The sequence below is a fragment of the Emys orbicularis genome, chromosome 9 (genome assembly GCF_028017835.1).
Source record: "Emys orbicularis isolate rEmyOrb1 chromosome 9, rEmyOrb1.hap1, whole genome shotgun sequence".
NCBI lineage: Eukaryota > Metazoa > Chordata > Testudines > Emydidae > Emys > Emys orbicularis.
The window spans coordinates 50067599-50086963 of NC_088691.1; the positions used below are offsets into that span (position 1 = coordinate 50067599).

At 45.6% G+C, this 19365-nt stretch overlaps 1 protein-coding gene across 1 annotated transcript in view; it reads left to right on the forward strand.

Moving 5' to 3' along the window:
• ATG4B (autophagy related 4B cysteine peptidase) overlaps positions 1-15635 on the forward strand; it is a 35776-nt gene extending 20141 nt beyond the window's left edge. The window contains exons 4-13 of the mRNA XM_065411136.1: positions 1101-1199; positions 2347-2448; positions 3646-3718; positions 4601-4680; positions 8484-8680; positions 9838-9916; positions 10459-10604; positions 12516-12572; positions 13889-13982; positions 15562-15635. Of these exons, the coding sequence (XP_065267208.1) occupies positions 1101-1199; positions 2347-2448; positions 3646-3718; positions 4601-4680; positions 8484-8680; positions 9838-9916; positions 10459-10604; positions 12516-12572; positions 13889-13982; positions 15562-15635 (1001 nt within the window). The remainder of the gene's footprint in view (positions 1-1100; positions 1200-2346; positions 2449-3645; positions 3719-4600; positions 4681-8483; positions 8681-9837; positions 9917-10458; positions 10605-12515; positions 12573-13888; positions 13983-15561) is intronic.
• The last annotated feature ends 3730 nt before the right edge of the window (positions 15636-19365 follow it).

The following is a 19365-nucleotide window of genomic DNA, read 5'->3' on the forward strand; positions in this document are numbered from 1 at the left end:
TTTGATCTTATTACTGCTGTAAACCTTGTTCTCACCCCATCTCCCCACTACCCCCTCCATTGTTGGCTGCTCCCATCCATTGTGACATTTAAAATTTGATTGCAAATTTTTGAAGACAAGGGCAATGCATTTGTTCTGTACACCACCTAGCATGTTTTTGAGTCCTCTGTAAGTGACAAACCACCAGCCTGGTTAAAGGAGAGCTCTGCTGACCAAATAGGAGAAATTGATCTAACATATTGGCATGAGTCTGGGTGGTGATCTCCTCTTTTGGCTTTTTTACTTTCTATCTCCCTACACCCTGGATATAAAGTGACCAGAGAGAAGAAAAAATAGTTGCAAAAAATTTCATGCTATCAGTGTATTAAGGAGCAGCTGAGTCTGTAAAACCAGCCCACTAGTTCTGGTCACTCTCAGCGTTCTAAACTTTATCTTAACAGCTGGCCGTGCAATGGCCTAGCCTGGGAGGGGAAGTGGCAGCTTTCTTTGAAGTTCTGCCATAGGATGTGCTTTTAAAGTCTTTTGGCTTTTAGCCTCTGCATGCCGATAACACGAACCAACAGCCTAATTACCCTTTGTCTTTTGGCTTATTTCTATATTCACTTGGGAACCTTGTCTAGCCATCAGCAGCTGGGTAGAGTCCTCGCCTTGTTTTCATGGCGAAGTGCCTTAGCAGGTGTAAGATCTAGGTGAAGATTATGGGGAGAATAGTCCATAAAACACCTTTATCTGAAATAAATAAATAAATAGGTGTCTGGTAGCTTGAGCTGGAGATTTGTTCACAGACCCATGCCTGAGGGCTGGTGTGATCCCATGTCTCATTCCTCAGTCTGAATTGGATATTTACTTGAAACTCACCCGTCTTCTGTAAATGCCTGGCTTTATTTTTCTTAAAGGTCTGGTGGTAGGGTTTGCCTCTTAAATCTATATTTATTCCTCAGCATCATTGTCTGACAGATGAGTCTCTGTTGTCATAACGCCCACCTTGCATACCTAGAGAGCTCCAAGTTCTCCCTCCCTCACCTGCCATTGTATTGCACTGTGACTAGACAACTGGTCTAACCCTTACATTCTGTTCTGATTGTTTTGCTTGGCTACAGGAGGAACAGGCCCCACGTCTGATACCGGCTGGGGCTGCATGTTGAGGTGTGGTCAGATGATCTTCGCTCAGGCATTGGTCTGCCGGCACTTAGGCAGAGGTAAATCAATGCATCTTTAAGGGAGGTGTCCAGAGCCAGTCCAAATGATGGTGCACTTGTTAGGGCAACAAAGAGAGAGGGCACAACTTGAAATTGCTGTGGGCTCCATGTAAAGTTTCCCTAGCTCTTCTCACCTGAAGAGCTAGATGATGAAGCAGCCCCAATGGAAACATCCCAGTGAGTTTCACTAGCATCTCTTCCTTCCAAATCAACATCAATAAATCTGTATGGACAATTGGCAAAGGCTGTGCTAGCCAGTAAAAAATGTTCTTGTAAATTCCTCTGCACCAGTGGAGCAGCTTGCTTTCCCTTGTACCAGTGGGTGTTTGGAGACAAGATCATGTCATTCCTGGGTGGAAAAGACCCTAGCATTTGGATTTATTGATATGGCAGCCTGCAGATATTCTGCTGACTGTTAGACTGTGGTTTTGTTTGCTGAGCTTTTTTAAATTACTGCAAACTCTCTTCCCCATCCCCCAAGATGAGTAGAATGCCATTTCATGTTTGAGACCCCCGAAAGGGCTAGCCAAGAGAGCCCCAAACTTCCCAGGTTTGTATGCCTGAAACGTTTACGCTGGTTAAAATTGCTGTACGATAAGCAGCTGTTAGTTTTATTTTTAACCTTCTGCTGAGATGCCTTCAGGTCTCTCCCTGAATCCCACCTTTCTAGAAGTGACACCTGTAGCCAGCTGACACTTTGTGATACATGGTCTCTTCTGTGGCTGCTGCTGCTAAAGTTCTGTGGATTGGCAGGAGACGTCTTGTGGCACTGGCATCCTGTCCTTCCCAAACCAACTGCCCCACTTCTGCAATGACTTTCTGGGCACTAGAAATTCCAATGTTTTTTCACGCTTGCAGGATTTTAGGGGTGTGTGAGATTTTTCACATTGGTATTCCCTCTCCTTGGGAGCCAATGCATCCTGACAGAGAAGGGTCAATGCATGTCCTGGAATTGATTTTTACAATGTCTTCAATTCCCACCTCTGAAAAGACCCTTTTACTTGTTAAATGTGGTCCTTTTTTGGGATCTTCACAGGTCCCTAGTAATAAGACTTCTGACTCATAGCTTTAAGGAAATCCTACTAAGCAGTGACATGTGGAGAAGTATACCAGTAAGTAACCTATTTTTTCCCCCTGTATCTCTTAGATTGGAGGTGGGTGAAAGGGAAGAGGCAGACGGATAATTACTTCAACATACTTAATGCCTTCATTGACAAAAAAGACAGCTACTACTCCATCCACCAGATAGGTAAGAGGAAGTTGTAGATAGGAGTGTCCTGCCCTGGGCTTCCCTGAATGTTACAGAACAGCAACAGATTCTTCAGGTTTATTTTAGTAGCACAGCAATTTCAGAAGTAACCTACTTGTGAGTGAGTGATGTACAAATAATTTGCTAAGGGCTGTGGTAAAGTGTGTTCAGATCAGCTTCTATGTATTTGTGTTGCTGTGTATGAATGAAATCTATACAGTACTGCTTCCTATGTGGTGTTGCCTAAAATTAAGGTTATTGATTTAAGGGTTGAAGGATTTGTGACATGAAAATCCTGTCAGCCAGTATCCTTATCTCCCTTGTACTTGCCGTCTCAAGACGGGAGAGAGAATATGACGAGTCATGCCCACAGCAGCTACATAGGAATCTTGCAAGCAAGAAGATTGCATCAGGTGGGGAAATGAGTAGGAGGTGCTCATGAACTCCACAAAGATCCTGTCTGGGCGCAAGTGTTCTAAGGATGAAGGAAAAGCAAAGCAAAAATGGCAATGGGCCTGTTTTTTTGGGAGGAGCTAAGCACCTGCACTCCTAGTTAGAAAGCAGGAACAGTGGGTGCTCAGCACCTCTGAAAAATCAGGCGTTGTTTAAATAGAATTGCTTCTAAATAGCATTTCCTCTGAAGCATCTGCAGTTCTTAGCCTTTTTAGGAATTCCCTTTGTCTCGTTCCTGAGCCCTGAACCCATCTTGCTTCCAGCAGAGTATGGCTGAGACTCCTTTTTGGAGCCTATTAATATGGCTTCTTAAATGACTGGGAGGGCTGTTGTTATAGTCACATGAGGTGCTATGATCTTGTCACACCCCAGGCAAGATGGCATGATCTGACTCCAAAGCATGTCTAAGGGCTTGTCTACACTTGCAATGCTACAGCGGTAGTGCTGCAGTGTAGTCACTACCTATGTGAAAAGGTAGTGAAAAGGTAGCCTCTCCACTTCCCCGAGAGGCATTAGCTAGGCTGATGGAAGAATTCTTCTGTTGACGTAGTGCTGTCGACACTGGGGATAGGTCAGTTTAACTGCATCGCTCAGGGGTGTGGAATTTTCACACCCCTGATAGACGTTGCTGGGTTCACCTAACCTTTTAGTGTAGCCCAGACCCAAGCTGTAGCTTTTCCCATAAAATCCTTTTTATAACCGATAGAGGCTGCTGACTAATTTGGTTGTGTCTACTTGGTGCAGCCCAGATGGGAGTTGGAGAGGGCAAATCGATAGGCCAGTGGTACGGACCAAACACAGTTGCACAAGTGCTCAAGTAAGTGCTGGGCTTTACCTTTTGTTCATTCTGTGCAATGCGATGGGGTAGTTTTTTACTTTTCAGTCAAACTGCCCATCGCCCAAGTCTCTGGATGCAGTGTGCCGTATAAAAGCAATCATGCTGAATAGTGTGGTGTCCCAACCAAATCGTCTCCCAACTCCCTGTGAAATCAATCCCAGTGGGGCAAAACCTTGAGAGAGGAGATAGACTTTACCCCTTGCTCCCAGGCTTGGTGGACCAAAAAGACAAGTGAACTCCAGTTGAGGACAGTCCTCCAAGAATCTGTCTCTAGGCCCGGCAAGGTATTGGGCTTGCTGCTGGAATCTCTGCTTGTGTTGTACAGGACTAGATAAGGTCTCTTCTGGCTTTAACATCTCTGAATCTGTGTTCTCATCTGAGGACTGCCTTTGCAGACCTTGACAGCAGTGGTATTCCCTAAGAGTCAAGGACAGAGGCAGTCTCGCCATTTGAGTGACTAATGCAGTGGCAGAATAAAGCGTAAACCTTAATTTTTTTTTTTTTTAATTATTTCCCACTGGGGCTTTGTGGTGGTGAGCCCAGGGAGAGAGTTGTGTGGGAGTACACTGTTATCTGCAGGAATTGGACATGATAATAGTGCACTGTTGTTCAATCACCAGTGTAGGTTAGAGGCATTTTCTCTCCCTACAGCATTTCCCTCACTGCTTTGACTGGATAAGTTATGAATTCTGAGAGGAGGTAGGACTGGCACAAACTGTGAAAGTCAGTATCTTCTCTAGTTCAGTATCTCGTTTTATGAAAACTATAAGGGAAATAGTGAAAGTTCTTCTCTGCTAGAACCATGCCTTTGCTTAGTGCCTTGTAATTAGTCCTCGATTTACTTCTCTCTCTTTCCTGTAGAAAACTTGCCACTTTTGATACATGGAGCTCATTGGCAGTGCACATAGCCATGGACAACACTGTAGTGATGGAAGAAATCAGTAAGTATAACAGATGGAGTCAAAGTTGTGTGCCCTGGCTGCAAGACGTATGGAAGGAACCAGAAGAGCAATTGCAGTATAACACAACCAAACTTACAGTAAATGCCCTGTCCAAAACCGCGGCCAGGTGGGTTAGAACCAAAGGGTATGCCTACACAGCAAAGAAAAACCCACGGCTAGCCTGTGCCAGCCAACTCGGGTGTGCAGGTCTTGGGGTGCCGGACTGTTTCATTGCTGTGTAGACTTCTGGGCTTGGGCTGGAGCCCGGGCTCTAGGACCCTGCAGGGTGGGAGGGTCCCAGAGCTCGGGCCAAGCCTGGAAGCCTATACAGCCTTATTGGAAAACCTGGGAGGTTGTTCCCACCCACTTCTAAAGGCCCCTCCCCAAGCCTAGTGGGAGGGACCACTGGACCCAGGAACCAAATGAATACAGGGGACAACTAATGGAACATGCTATGAGTAAATCACTTAAACCCAAAGCACTGTTAGGAAGATTCAGTTTAAAGGAGGCTGGGACATAAGGAGCACACGAGATCAAAGATAAAGAATTTCAGAACTATACATGGGATGAAAGCACAGAATGGTTGCAAATAGCTAAATCCAGGTAGTGATTTGTAATGCAACAGAGCAAATAGCTGCAATAAGAGTGACAAGATTTTTCAGACTGCTGGCAGGAAAGTCTTGGAAGGAAAACCAAATAATGCTTCCGAGGGTATGGAATAAATACAAAAAGTTTTACAGGATGGCCAGATCAGTCCACTAACCCAGTGATGGCAAATGAAAAAATAAATGGACTCAGATAGGAGAAGTACCTTTAGAGAAGGGTCTGCAAATAGCCCAAACAAAAAGCTGTATTGCCCAGTCATTCATATACCTAGTATGACACAAACAAATGCCTCCAAATGTTTCCGTTTCATAGAATATCAGGGTTGGAAGGGACCTCAGGAGGTCATCTAGTCCAACCCCCTGCTCAAAGCAGGACCAATCTCCAACTAAATCATCCCAGCCAGGGCTTTGTCAAGCCGGGCCTTAAAAACCTCCAAGGAAGGAGACTCCACCACCTCCCTAGGTAACCCATTCCAGTGCTTCACCACCCTCCTAGTGAAAAAGATTTTCCTAATATCCAACCTAAACCTCCCCCACTGCAACTTGAGACCATTACTCCTTGTTCTGTCATCTGCTACCACTGAGAACGGTCTAGATCCATCCTCTTTGGAACCCCCTTTCAGGTAGTTGAAAGCAGCTAGCAAATCCCCCCTCATTCTTCTCTTCTGCAGACTAAATAATCCCAGTTCCCTCAGCCTCTCCTCATAAGTCATGTGCTCCAGCCCCCTAATCATTTTTGTTGTCCTCCGCTGGACTCTTTCCAATTTTTCCACATCCTTCTTGTAGTGTGGGGCCCAAAACGGGACACAGTACTCCAGATGAGGCCTCACCAATGCCAAATAGAGGGGAATGATCATGTCCCTCGATCTGCTGGCAATGCTCCTACTTATACAGCCCAAAATGCCATTAGCCTTTTTGGCAACAAAGGCACACTGTTTACTCATATCCAGCTTCTCATCCACTGTTACCCCTAGGTCCTTTTCTGCAGAACTGCTGCCTAGCCACTCGGTCCCTAGTCTGTAGCAGTGCATGGGATTCTTCCGTCCTAAGTGCAGGACTCTGCACTTGTCCTTGTTGAACCTCATCAGATTTCTTTTGGCCCAATCCTCTAATTTGTCTAGGTGTCCCTCTGTATCCTGTCCCTACCTTCCAGTGTGTCTACCACTCCTCCTAGTTTAGTGTCATCTGCAAACTTGCTGAGGGTGCAATCCACGCCATCTTCCTGATCATTAATGAAGATATTGAACAAAACCGGCCCCAGGACCAACCCTTGGGGCACTCTGCTTGATACCGGCTGCCAACTAGACATTTATGCATTGCGAATGCTTTGTGTCCTTATAGCACCTTCTCTTGGTCTAGTTGGATATAGGTCTGGCAAACAAGTGCCCTGCTTGAACTGCAGATGCCTGGAAGTACTTACACATGTTGTGCCATACATGGCTGCAGCTTCTTGTTTGGGCCACCTTTTCTGTTTGCTTTGCAATTGTTAATCTGCATCACTTTAGTATAAAATAACACCACAGTTTTCTATGGAGCGGTAGACTTGGCAAGTGAGGTAGTAAGGCCTAGAGAAGTGTAATTGGGGGTAGGGGTCAGAAACTCCCATGTAATGGGAAAATCTGTTTGTCACTGAGTTGCTGGGTGGCCTTCAGCAACCTGGCTAAACTTTCTGCCTCAGTTTCCCCATCTGTAAAATGGGGGTACTCAGTGCTCACCTCACAGGTGTGCTGTGAGGATCAGTATTTGTACAGTACTCTAAATGGACAGCTGTTTGTTCTAAGTGTCACTGTTAAAACACGAAGCCACCTTGAAATGTAAAGTACCTCCCAATTATAATAATGTTTTCCCTCCTCCACTCCCCTTAGGGCTCTTAAAGTAGCTTCTGAATGATCCCTGACTTCACAGCATGCATTGTGTTGATAGTATCCCTCACATTACCCTCCTAGGCAGACTCCACTTGTCAATATCCTCACTGGTATGGTGCAAGCTGGAAGGTCTCATGGAGTGGAAAATTTGGGATTGCTTGGAAGCTATTTTGTGGAACCAGACAACCAAAAAAAGGTATTAGAACTGAAAGCTTTCTTGAAATACCCCTAATCGTAGTCAACTCTGCTGCTTGTAAAGACGCTGTCATGGTTTGTCAGAGCTGATGCAGATGTGTTTTGTTTTAAGGGATCTTAGTTAACTGAGGTTCCAGAATTTTTGAACACTCCAACTTTGGATACCCCTGGAATTGTCTCTTGGACTCCTTTCATTTGACCTGCCTGACCTTGGCAAGAATACTTGTCAGAAATCCTATGTTGTCTGTCTTTGAAGACTTAAGTACCATGAAGGGTCCCCGTAAGACTCTTAGTGTGGCTATTTAGTGCTCCGTTTGTATCTTATTACAGATGAAGACCTCCTGTGTTCAGCCCCAGTGTCCTGACCAAATTACAACTCAAGCACTTACATTCTTTCTACCTAAATTCTCCCTGTGACTTCAATTGCATAGTTGTTTTGCCTCTTCTCACAAGTGTACTGTTTAATCTTGCTGGCACAGGGCAGTTGCTGGTTCTTGCATTGCTGCCCTAAAGATGGCTGCTTTTTAATGGTGCCCCACGTGATCCCTGTGGGTATGTCTACACAGCAATAAAACACCTGCAGCTGGCCTGTGTCAGCTGACTTGGGCTCAGACTGTGAGACTCTAAAATTGCAATGTAGATGTTCGGGCTCGGACTGGAGTCGGGGCTCTGGAACCCTCCCTCGCATGGGGTCCCAGAGCCCTGGCTCCAGCCTAAGTCTGAATATCTACACTGCAGTTGTATAGCCCTGCACCCCGAGCGCCGGAAGCCCAAGTCATCTGACACAGGCCAGCCACGGGTGTTTTATTGATGTGTAGACATACCATGAGTGTTTTAAGTGCTTTGGTGTAAAAGGCTTGATGTACAGTATTTCTAAAATAAGTTTACATCAATGTGAACTTTACCAGAGGGTTCTGGAGAGAATATATAACTCAAGCAAAGCGCTTGCTCTTTAAACCAGCTGCTTATTTAAGTGTCATGTAGCTCTGAGAAATTAGATGGCAGTTTCTGTTGAGCACTGAGGCGGCAGTGGGGGGGAAAGGGGGGAAGAGTTAGGGGAGAAGTATTCAAGGACTAGAAGCTGTTTGATGCTTTTCCTGAAATCATTTCTGCTTGTGTGTGTGCTCCCTTTCTGTAGGACGGTTATGCAAGTCCAATTTCTTGTGTGCTGGGGCTGCAGCGTTCCCTGCTGCAGAGTCAGACCTGCTCTATAATGGGTTCCCGGATGGAGCAGAGGTTACAGATAGGTTGTCGCAATGGAAACCATTGGTGCTCCTGATACCTCTTCGCCTTGGGCTCACGGATATCAATGAAGCTTATATTGAAACACTAAAGGTAGGGGAATTAGTGCTGTTTGGCATGGCCATGGGTGAGCTGACTTTCCAGTGTTTTACTGCTGAGAGCCAAGGAATAAGTCTTGATTAGGTCAGGTGTAAAACTGGTTCTGGGGCAAAATGTTCATAAGTGCCCAAGTTCCAGTTGCAAGAGAGACATTGGTGTTTAGGTGCCTAAGTCTCCTTGACAGTCAATGGGACTTAAGAGCCAAAGTGGTTAAGTCACTCTTGAAAATGAGATTTTTAGGTGCTTCTGAGAATTTTACCCATGGTCTAATGTCAGTCCCTAGCTGTGTCTGTACCCAACCCAAGCCACCAGAGCATTCAGCATGACTGCCAGTCTCTGCTTGGCAGCAGCCTGAGCTTTAAGTGCTGTGTGCTGCAAGTCCACATCTGGCTATGGTGTCAGAGCTGTGTGTGCTGCAAATCAGAACTTAGGTGAGCAGAACTCTGGGGTTCCAGACCAGCCCTTGGAGCAGCCGAGGCTGGCAGAGATCAGGTTCTGAGGGGCACACGTTAACTTTGTGAAGAAGGTTGCACAGTGTCTTGCTCTAACAGTGGTGTGAGTCCCTCAGCTATGTGAGTATGGGCACTCTGAATTCAGGCTGGATACTTGGCCTGAATTCACTGAATTGTGCTTGGATTCAGCAACGTGGATGCTAAATTCTCTCATCCATTTCCCAAGAACATTCGGAACAATGTAATTCCCTTGGGAGTGCTATTGCAGATCCATTGACAAAAGATTTAGGGTAAAATCCTGACACTACTAAAGTCAATGGGAGCTTAGTCATTGACTGAGTGGAGTGAGGGTTTTGCTCAGTTGCTCGTGGAATTTGTGACCATAGTGCAGATTGCACCATGCAATGTCTGGAGTTTCATCTCTTCTTCCTCCTCCTGCCCCTTTTTCTTCTTGGTCTACTTCTCCAGGGCTCTAAGGCTTCTCTGAGCCTCTTTCCCTTGAAGGCTCCATGTTGCAGCATCCTTCCACCCTGGCAGAGACCTTCTACCATAAACCGTTGCTTCTGCTGCTGGGCTTGCTCACGGTTCAGAAGCCCAGCATGTGCCACTATCACAGTGATTGCCTTTGAGTTTGATTTCTGATTACTTGCTCTAGTTGCTGCTGCCTGCCATCTGCCCATGTTCTCTCTTGCTTTCCAGCACTGCTTCATGATGCCTCAGTCCCTGGGAGTGATTGGAGGGAAACCCAACAGTGCTCATTACTTCATTGGCTATGTAGGTGAGTGACTAACCAGCCTAGCTTTGTGCCATGTTAGGGAGGTGTCCAGTCTGTCTTGAGATGTCTGCCCACAGATAGGGGAGTGACTGTGGAGCAGTGCAGCCCTCCCCCAACTCGCCCTCACCTTCCCCAGAGTGTTATTCCCTTTACTTTAGAACAGCTTGAGGGTGCTGTGAGATAAACCTCCTTGTGAGCGAGGATCCAGGGTGACTGCAGCCATGGGTATAGACTCTCTTACACAAACCCTAAAGTGCTATTCCTTGTGGAACATTCCTCTCATAGAATTAAATTGCAGCAGATGGGTCTGTCTGACCTTGTCCTAGATCCAGAGCTGACTCCCCTTCATGGGTTTGTGTAACTTGTTTATCCTCTCCTCCCTCTTTTCCTTTGTGAGCACCTGTCTGTTTTCCTCTTCTTTCTGTTTTCCAAATCATGAACCGATTATGAAGGGACAAAAGATGTGTTAGTGACCTTTATCCACTCACTCACAAGGTGCTCATCTGGTGCGACATACCCTGTTAATTTCTCCTCTATTTGTCCAGGTGAGGAGCTAATTTACTTGGACCCCCACACTACACAACCTGCAATGGAACCCAGTGACAACGGCTGTATCCCTGATGAGAGCTTCCACTGTCAGCACCCCCCCTGCCGAATGAGCATTGCTGAACTTGACCCATCCATCGCAGTGGTGTGTACCTGTGACTTGTTTCTGTGCCAGCTGTTGAGAGCTTGACCCTGTCTTTGCAGTCGTGCCACTGTAGCAGTTGGAACCGTCTTTTTCAGCCTTCCCTTCTTTTCTGGCTGTTTCCTCTCCCTACAAGTCTGCTGATGCAGATGCTATTTACTTGCCAGTCCTATTGGCAAACTCTTCCATACCCTGACTTAAATTAAAACTTTGGTCAAAAATAACTCTTCTGCATGAAACAATTCAGTAGAGGGGAAAAAAAACCCTTACACTGCTACATCTACACAGTGACTAATTGCTAAGGGTCTGTCATGCAGTGTGGCAAGTGCTGCAGGCAAGTCCGAAATAAAGTGAATGCATCGACCCATGGAGATCATAAACAGTCCCAGAATTCACTCCAGCCCCAGGGTATAGTGAAGGGTACCTAGAGAGACGTTGCCTCTTCTGTACCCCTGACTTTATCTGACAGCAGCCTAATAATTCTGAGGTTCTGCCACCTCTGAATTGCAGTCTGGATTTGCAACCTGCCTTTTGGTGAAGTAGATGACCCAAGCATAGGCGCTGGCTTCGTGGGTGTTCCAGGGCTGGATCACCCACGGGGAAAAAATGGTGGGTGCTGAGCACCCACCGATCAGCACTTCCCCCTCCCTCCCAGCGCCTCCTGCCGCTGCGGATCAGCTGTTCCGTGGCATGCAGGAAGCGCTGGAGTGAGGGACAGGAGCGATGGCGGGGCATGCTCGGGAGAGGGAAGAGGCAGGGTGGAGCGGGGATGGGAAGAGGGGTGAGGGTGGAGGCTTGGGGGAAGGGGTGGAGTGGGGCAGGGCCTGGGGCAGAGCCATTAGAAAGCTGGCACCTCTGGACCCAAGTACAATTGTGACACTCTGTTTTCAGGTAAATTTGAAATGTCTGAACTGTGTGTCCAATTGGGCTGGCTCTGTCCCCATGTCACTTCCATCATAGACGATTAGGGTTGGAAGAGACCGCAGGAGGTCATCTAGTTCAACCCCCTGCTCAAAGCAGGACCAATCTCCAACTAAATCATCCCAGCCAGGGCTTTGTCAAGCTGGCCTTAAAAGCCTCCAAGGATGGAGATTCCACCACCTCCCTAGGTAACCCATTCCAGTGCTTCACCACCCTCCTAGTGAAATAGTTTTTCCTAATATCCAACCTAGACCTCCCCCACTGCAACTTGAGACCATTGCTTCTTGTTCTGTCATCTGCCGCCTAGAGGATTCAGGGGGCCTGGGGTCTTCGGCGGGGGGCCCCCGACGCCGAATTGCCGCCGAAGACCCGGAGCGGAAGAAGCTCCGGGGCCCCGGGCCCCGCAAGAGTTTTCCGGGGCCCCCGGAGCGAGTAAAGGACCCTGCTCCAGGGGCCCCGAAAAACTCTCGTGGGGGCCCCTGCGGGGCCTGGGGCAAATTGCCCCACTTGCCGCCCCCCCCCCCCCCCCCCCCCGGGCGGCCCTGCTGCTACCACTCAGAACAGCCAAGCTCCATCCTCTTTGGAAGCCCCTTTCAGGTAGTTGAAGGCTGCTATCAAATTCCCCCTCACTCTTCTCTTCTGCAGACTAAATAAGCCCAGTTCCCTCAGCCTCTCCTTGTAAGTCATGTGCCCCAGTTGAGACCATAGTCAGTGTTTTCAGCATTGGAAGAGACTGGCCTAAGTCCATGAAAAGTAGCCAGTTTTGCTCCATCTGAATTGCAGTTTAAAGCCAGGTGGCTAGAACTACAAAAACATTCTCAAATTTTTGGCTCTGTCACTACATGAAAAGCAAACATTTTTATTGGCATAGCCAACGTTCAGAATGTATATTTCATATAATTGCTTGGCATTTCTCTGTGTGCCTTTGGCAGTATCCACACTTTTTTTGTTTTTATTCTAAGCTAATAAAGATTGTATAAAATTTCTTTTCAGGGCTTTTTCTGCAACACAGAGGAAGACTTTAATAACTGGTGCCAGCAAATCAAAAAGGTTTGTGTTCAGCCATGTCACTGGTAAAGGGCATTGTCTACATTATTTTCCAACTTCTGCAAATGCATCCAGCACACTCTGCAGGGTGACCACCTTTTAAAGAGTACACAACTAGTTGTTAATTAAAACCAAAAAGAACTCAGCCCCCCACATTTAACTAGCAAATAGAAATGCAATGCCTGAGAGGTGATCTTCTATGCCTTGCCTTGAAGGCTGCAGATTGACCGGTATGGGGGGACTAGCTCAATTATGATCTCTAAGCACCTTACAACCATTCATGTGTGAAGCTCTTCAAGGCTGAAAATAGGAGTTATCACTTTACAAAAAAATTATAATCACTTTTAGAAAAATTAGACAGGTCTGTGAGTGAGATTCGTGTCTTGTCCGGCATGTCACCGGAAGTCTGCCAGAGACTGGGAAAGACCCCTGGTTTCCTCAGTCAGTCCCCGCAGCAGCAGTTTAACAAAGTAGCAATGAGAAAAGGAATTGAAGTGCACCGCAACCTTCTGAAATTGCATAAGGAATTTGGGTGAGCAAAATAGAATTACCCACCTTGGAACTGTTGAGGACAATGAGGCTAACACCTCTGCTAAAACAGGGCACTGTGGGATCTCTGTGGAATACAAGGAACACCCTTTGTTTATTTCTTGGAAATATGTGAGAAGGGGGGTTGATGGGAGTCTCAGGTCCATATAGTAACCATGCCCCATCCTTGCCTAATTTGAGGTTTGGTGGCTTTAACAGTCCCAGGTTGTAGAGATACAGTTAAGCTGTGGTTTGGTTAGTTTGGGGCTTAGAAGCTGAACCCTCAGAACTAATAACTCATTTAGCTTGAAGAACAAATATAACCACTCCCTGATAATGCCTTGAGTATTTCCCAAGGCTAGCCCTGCTGTTTGCCTTGGATGCTGTGAGGCTCTAGTTACCCTTCTTGGTGCTTGTGTGTATTTGGTGCTCCTAGGATAGGGCTGCTCTCAATCTCTACACCAGGAAATCTCTACACATGAACTCCCTTTTAAAATAAGTATTCTGATGTACTGCTCTTCCAGGATCTTTCCTTACGAACTGGGAGGAGGGCCAAAGGCAGCATGGATCCTCTTTGCCATCCCTTGCTGTCTAGTGATAGAAACCAGCTAGCTGAATGCTCCCTTCCAGAAAAGGCAGGGGTTTAAAGGTAGAGAAGAGGAACATATTAGTCAGTTTTTCTGTCAGATTCTTCACCTTTCTTCCAGCTCCTGAGTGAAGAGGCTGTCACTATTATCCTTGATTGGGAGCATATTTGTGCTAATAGGCTGGCTTCTGTGTTCACTCCACAGCTGTCCCTGCTAAGAGGAGCTCTGCCAATGTTTGAACTGGTAGAACATCAGCCATCACACTTTTCCAGCCCTGATGTTCTGAATCTCACACCAGGTAAGGCCCAGCCATCGGGAATATCTGTGGACAAACATCTCTGTAGTTACCAGGAACTGGATGTGTCTTGTCATTTATACCATGTACTCTTATCTATTTCTCCCTGCTGTGACACTCAGTTCTATCACTGCCTTTCTCACAGTCTCCCTTATCTCACACTCTGTCCATTCCTCCAAGAAAGCTTTTCCTTTCCCTTATTCTTAATCCTTCTCAGTTCAATTTTTTCCTATTTCCCATCTCTTGTTCCTCCCTATAATGTTGGAATGGGCTGTTCACCTTCAGTTCGCCCTCCCCTTACCAATCCATTTTTTTTCTGCTCATCTTATTGCCATGGCCCTCATTAGAATTACTGATGATTGTGATTAATTCAGTCTCACTTTGGTCTTACTGCAATTGTTGTCCTCCTTGAGATATTGGCTGCTTTTTCCCTTATTGCATCAGTTGAGAGTACTTCCCCTTGGGTGTTTTCTGTATAGATACATCCATGCTCTTGGTGCACATGTGGGCCCTCAATCTAGTTGGAACACTGGAAAGCAGTAACCATTGGGCTTTTGCATGTGCTCCCTCATCCAACCGAATGAGCCCCAACCCGGAGCCCTGCCAATTCTTAGCTGACTAGTCTCCTCTGTTCCTGCTGTGCAGTCAGCATTTCACTAGCTGTTGGTTACTCTGGTAAAACCTAAAACACACATTCTTGTTGCTTTAGCTAGTGTTGGTCTCTGCTAGGTCTCCTCTGTTCCACTTCTTTCCCCTCTCTGTTGAGTTTTCCTCTATGGGCAGCTCCAAATTTGGAGGGTTCCGTTGGCATGTCTGCTGTAATGGTAAAACTATCATAGACCAACACAGCAGCACTGAAGGCAGTGTGTGTGCTGGGCATTCACCAATGCCTGCTCCATCGGCGTGGCCTGCACTCTTCAAATCAGTAGGAAACATGACTCTGCATCAGTGTCACCTCCCTGCTAGAGCTGGCCTCAGCTGAGTCAGTAACATCTGGGTTGTGGTGTTGCCCTTTCCTAGTGTTCTGGATCAAAGGCATTAATAAAAGGAAATGTTCCTTCAACTCGTGTTGGGATGTGTGACATCTCCCAATACTAGCAACAGAGGATTGAGTATGGTCCATATAAAGCCTCAAGACAGCACTGGTCCACTCTTTCCAAAGATATAGTTGAACCAAGCCTCTCTTTAATCAGAACTCTCTCTATATAGTGTACAGCATATATATTTATGGGTGTATAGAGTCTGTGCATTTGACACTTCTACATACAGCCTCCAGACTTTAGAACACAAGGTTGTGCCACATTAAGGCTGTGACACAAACTGTCCAGTGCTGAGGAACATACCATTTAGGGATAGCTGATATATCCTGTGCCACACATAGTGTAGGTGTAATGTGGATTGTCCATTGTTACTTGCTATTAAAGCATGCTCTGTCCTCTTCTCTCCCTTCCCTACAAATCCCTCAGCCAATCATGCCCCCCTCTTCCTCTCATACAGCTTGGGCTGGTGAATGGCTTTGGTGTAAATCTGTTTTAAGCAATGGGCACATTAAACAGAGGTGGTTTTGTCTCTTGTCTTTCAGACTCTTCTGATGCAGACAGGTTGGAAAGATTCTTTGACTCGGAGGATGAAGACTTTGAAATCTTATCTCTTTGAAAATAGATAGGAAACTGACTGCACGTCTATGTTGTGTGTGGGGAGGGGGGGAAGAAGTTCCTTCGAGCACCTGGGCCCTTACTGGTTTTCATAGGTGCTTGGTGACCTCCCTGCCTCCCATCCATCCCAGCATTCTGTGCAGTCTCAAGCACAGTGTGCACTGTCTGCATTGGGATCAAGAAACAAGTCATCATTAAGGTTTCAGTGGCCAGAGTCAGGATTTCTCAGCACAAAACACGTGCAAGAAGTGGATGCAGTGGTGCCTAGGAGTTCAAAGTTTTGTTTGTTGCAGCAGCACCTCAGCTGCCCCTACAAGAGTAACAGCAGAAATCCCCCATGGAGCTAAACCCTTATGCGTATTTCCGAGTGATATTTAATCAGAGCTATTCCTCTTTTGGGGGGTCAAAACCTATACTGTTGCTAGTTCCTTCCACAGCTTTCCTGCTTATGGCTGACTCGGGCTAAACTTAGATTTATGGAAAGCAATGTAAATTAATACCAGGCATGTCCCATATGGAGTCTCCAGCCCAGTAGTATGTGAGCTAGTCACTTGGATGGTCACGTTTTCCCTAGTAATAGGCCATGCGCTGCTGCTCATGCTTAATAATAGTTGCAGTGCTTTCTCACAAACACAGTGCTATCTGTCTTCACCATACCCAGAAGCTGCCTGCTCTTATAAAGGGCAACCTGCTCTCAGAGGTGAAGCACTTCCTCTCTGGACATTACCCTGAGGTTTTCCACAAGGTCTGAAGATGACAACCAAAAGGGGAGGAGAATGCTGGTTTAAATAAAAGGAGGAAGGAAGAAAATATGTATGTGAGGGCCATAGTCTCACTGGCTGAGTCATCGAAACACCAAGGCTCTGAAAAAGATGGATTGACAAATACAGCAGTGAGGTGTCTTCATTAAAGTGTCTGTTAAGAGAGCTAGACAGAGTCCTGTGAGAGGTTGAGATGTTTATAAATCTTAAGAGCCTGATATTGCTTTTAGTTAAAAATGGCTGAGGGGGGCCTGAGGCAGAACAGGAAGACCGGACATGGTAGATTCTCATTCTCATACCTAAACCCTTTCCTGACTCCATAGGCTGCCTGGTGTTGGTATGTAAGGTTTCACCTTTGTGAATTAATCCTTAACCCAACAGTTTTTGGTGCCACAAAGCATCCTGTGTAGCACCACTCCTCCTGGGTTGATAGAATAGTTCCAGCTACTGCTCCTATTGGACTCTGTGTGCTTTCAAAATGATGTACAAGGGGGCTTGAAATTTAATTGGACATAGAATATATATTTGTTTGGTACCATTTCAGATGCTATTCTGCAGCTTCCCTCTATATGATCCTTCTAGCACAGTGTGGCAAACGCATACTGTAGAAGCTAGGCCAAAGAAACCTATTTTAAGTGATCATCTGAAGAGGTCAGGAAAAAAAATGGTTGCCTAGAAAAGTTGATAGTTAAACATCAAACACAATTGTACTGGAAACCTTGGAGTTACTTTAATAACTTTACATGATCTTGCCTGTGGCCCATAATATCTATTTAGTAAAAATGAGCTGGATCAAAAACAGATGCATAGGAGAACTGTGTCTTGGTGTGAGCCACCATAGAAGTGAAGTCTTCTCCTTTCTCCAGGACTTCTACAGCTGGCAAATCCATGTTTGCAATGCATTTTCCTGCATTTGGGAACAGCACTTGTCAGTTGATGCTTTTGTGCCCAGAAGGTACATAAACTGGCCATAAATGCTCTCCTCCATGACAAGGCTGACTGACATATTGATGCTAATCTCATTATCTACCCTTAATCTCCCAGAGATTTTAACTCTTGAGCCATGATGCTTCTGTCACTAAATTACTTGCTGCTTTCTCTCTGCTGCTGTTCTTCCTCATCTCTTGCATTAATTTTAAGGGGGGGCGGGGAGATAGTGGAGGAAGTGGGGCTGTGCTCCATTCATCAACTGCTTTCAATTTATATCTGAATAAACAAACTTAAAATCTTTGGGGTTTTTTAGTACTTATTTCTAAGGAGCAGCCCTTGCTGTTAGGGATGGGGGGAGGTGTATTTTACCCTTTACTCCTTGTCCAGAGATGCTTATGCCATAGTATGGAAAACCATCTTGAAGCAGTTCTAGGGCATCTAGTTTTAACCAGGCTTTGGGTGGCAAAGGTGGATGTGGCTAACCTGTTAAGAGAATTCAGGTGGTGCAAAGGGTGTCTGATAGTCCACAGTGGATGCTTGGAACTGGAGCTAGGCCTAACTAAGCTAAGCTGCCATGCCTCAATGTAGTTGAGAGTCCTGGACCAGTTGGCTTGAATCCTTCTGTCAGGCTCAAGATAATTTAGCAATTTCCTGTATGCTTGCTTGGAAAGGTTATTTTGTTTTTGTTTGTTTTTTTAAAAGGGATGGGGTGAAAGAGACAGGAGAACACTAGTGCGTTCTTCTCAACCTCAGGAGTCCCCTTCCCTTATTGCAGTGCTAATGCCAGTCTCTTTCCCTCCCAAAGTTATTGTAAGCTCCTGTAGGAATATAGGGCCTAGTCCTGGACTGCTAGAGCTTCTTAAAGAGAAACAAGTTGGTGAAAAATTCACCATCCTCCAGTAAATGTTAAAGGCAGATAATTAACATGGGAAAGATGAAAGCATCCAGTGTAAGGACAAAATAATGACCAGTTTATGTGCTTTTAAACTGCTCCAACACATGCATTGCTTTCCTAAACACCTGCCACTATGCTTATTTGCAATACCAACAGCAAAGCTAGACTATCAGCTACAGTCAGGATCCCATGGGTGCTAGCTATAGAACTGTTCTAGAATATGTTTTCATTTATAAAAAATTAGGTTGCTAACCCTCATGCCTACAAAGATAACTTTAAAAATATGAAGTGTCAAAACTAGTCAGATGTGAAGTGTCCCATTTATCTCTCTAGGTATTTAACTTTGAAGCCTAAAGATGACAATATCAGCACTTGACTATTTTACTGCTAATGATGATAGAGCTGCTCTTCCCTTTAAAAAGGATCCCTGTCAGCATCTGAATCCAGCTATGAGAGTGAGGGATATGAAATCATTTTTTTCCAGCTAGGTTTGTGTAGAGTCAGGCTGAGGAAGTACTGCTCCTGTTTTGCAGACAGGAAACTAAGGCAGAGAACAATAAAGTAACATGCCTGAGGTCACACTAAGTTTGCAGAAGGGCTGGGACCCTAGGTCTCTGCTTCCCAGTCCCGTACCTCAGCCACATAGGCCCTCCTTTCTCAACAAACTTTATGGTAAAAGTAAGTCTACTGCAGCAGTTACGCTCAATGACACAGCTAAATTAAAGTCTGTTTATAACAGTTATCAAAAAGAGAAGTCTGCAATAGCCTCATACTTAAAGAAACAGTTCCAGTAAAACAAGAGTTTACCCAATTTCTTTCCATCATATTGGATCTTGTTAGCATAGCCTCATCTAAACTTTAGAACTCCATAGCTGAATTTCTGTCTGCGCTGGGCCAAGGAGTTCAACCCTATTTTCCAGCTAGCAGAAGGGAAATCTTTAGTGCCGGACATAACTAAGAGCTGCAGTGTTGACCTCTCATCAAATGAGGTGAGCTGTTTCCAAGGTATGTTATACTAGTGTTCAACCTATCAAAAAGCCAACAGTTGTCTAATAGAAATGCAACATAAAATATAAACTGCTGACTTTGACAGATTTTTTTTGAAAGTGACCCCATAGATACAGAAATTAAAACCCTGCCAACAT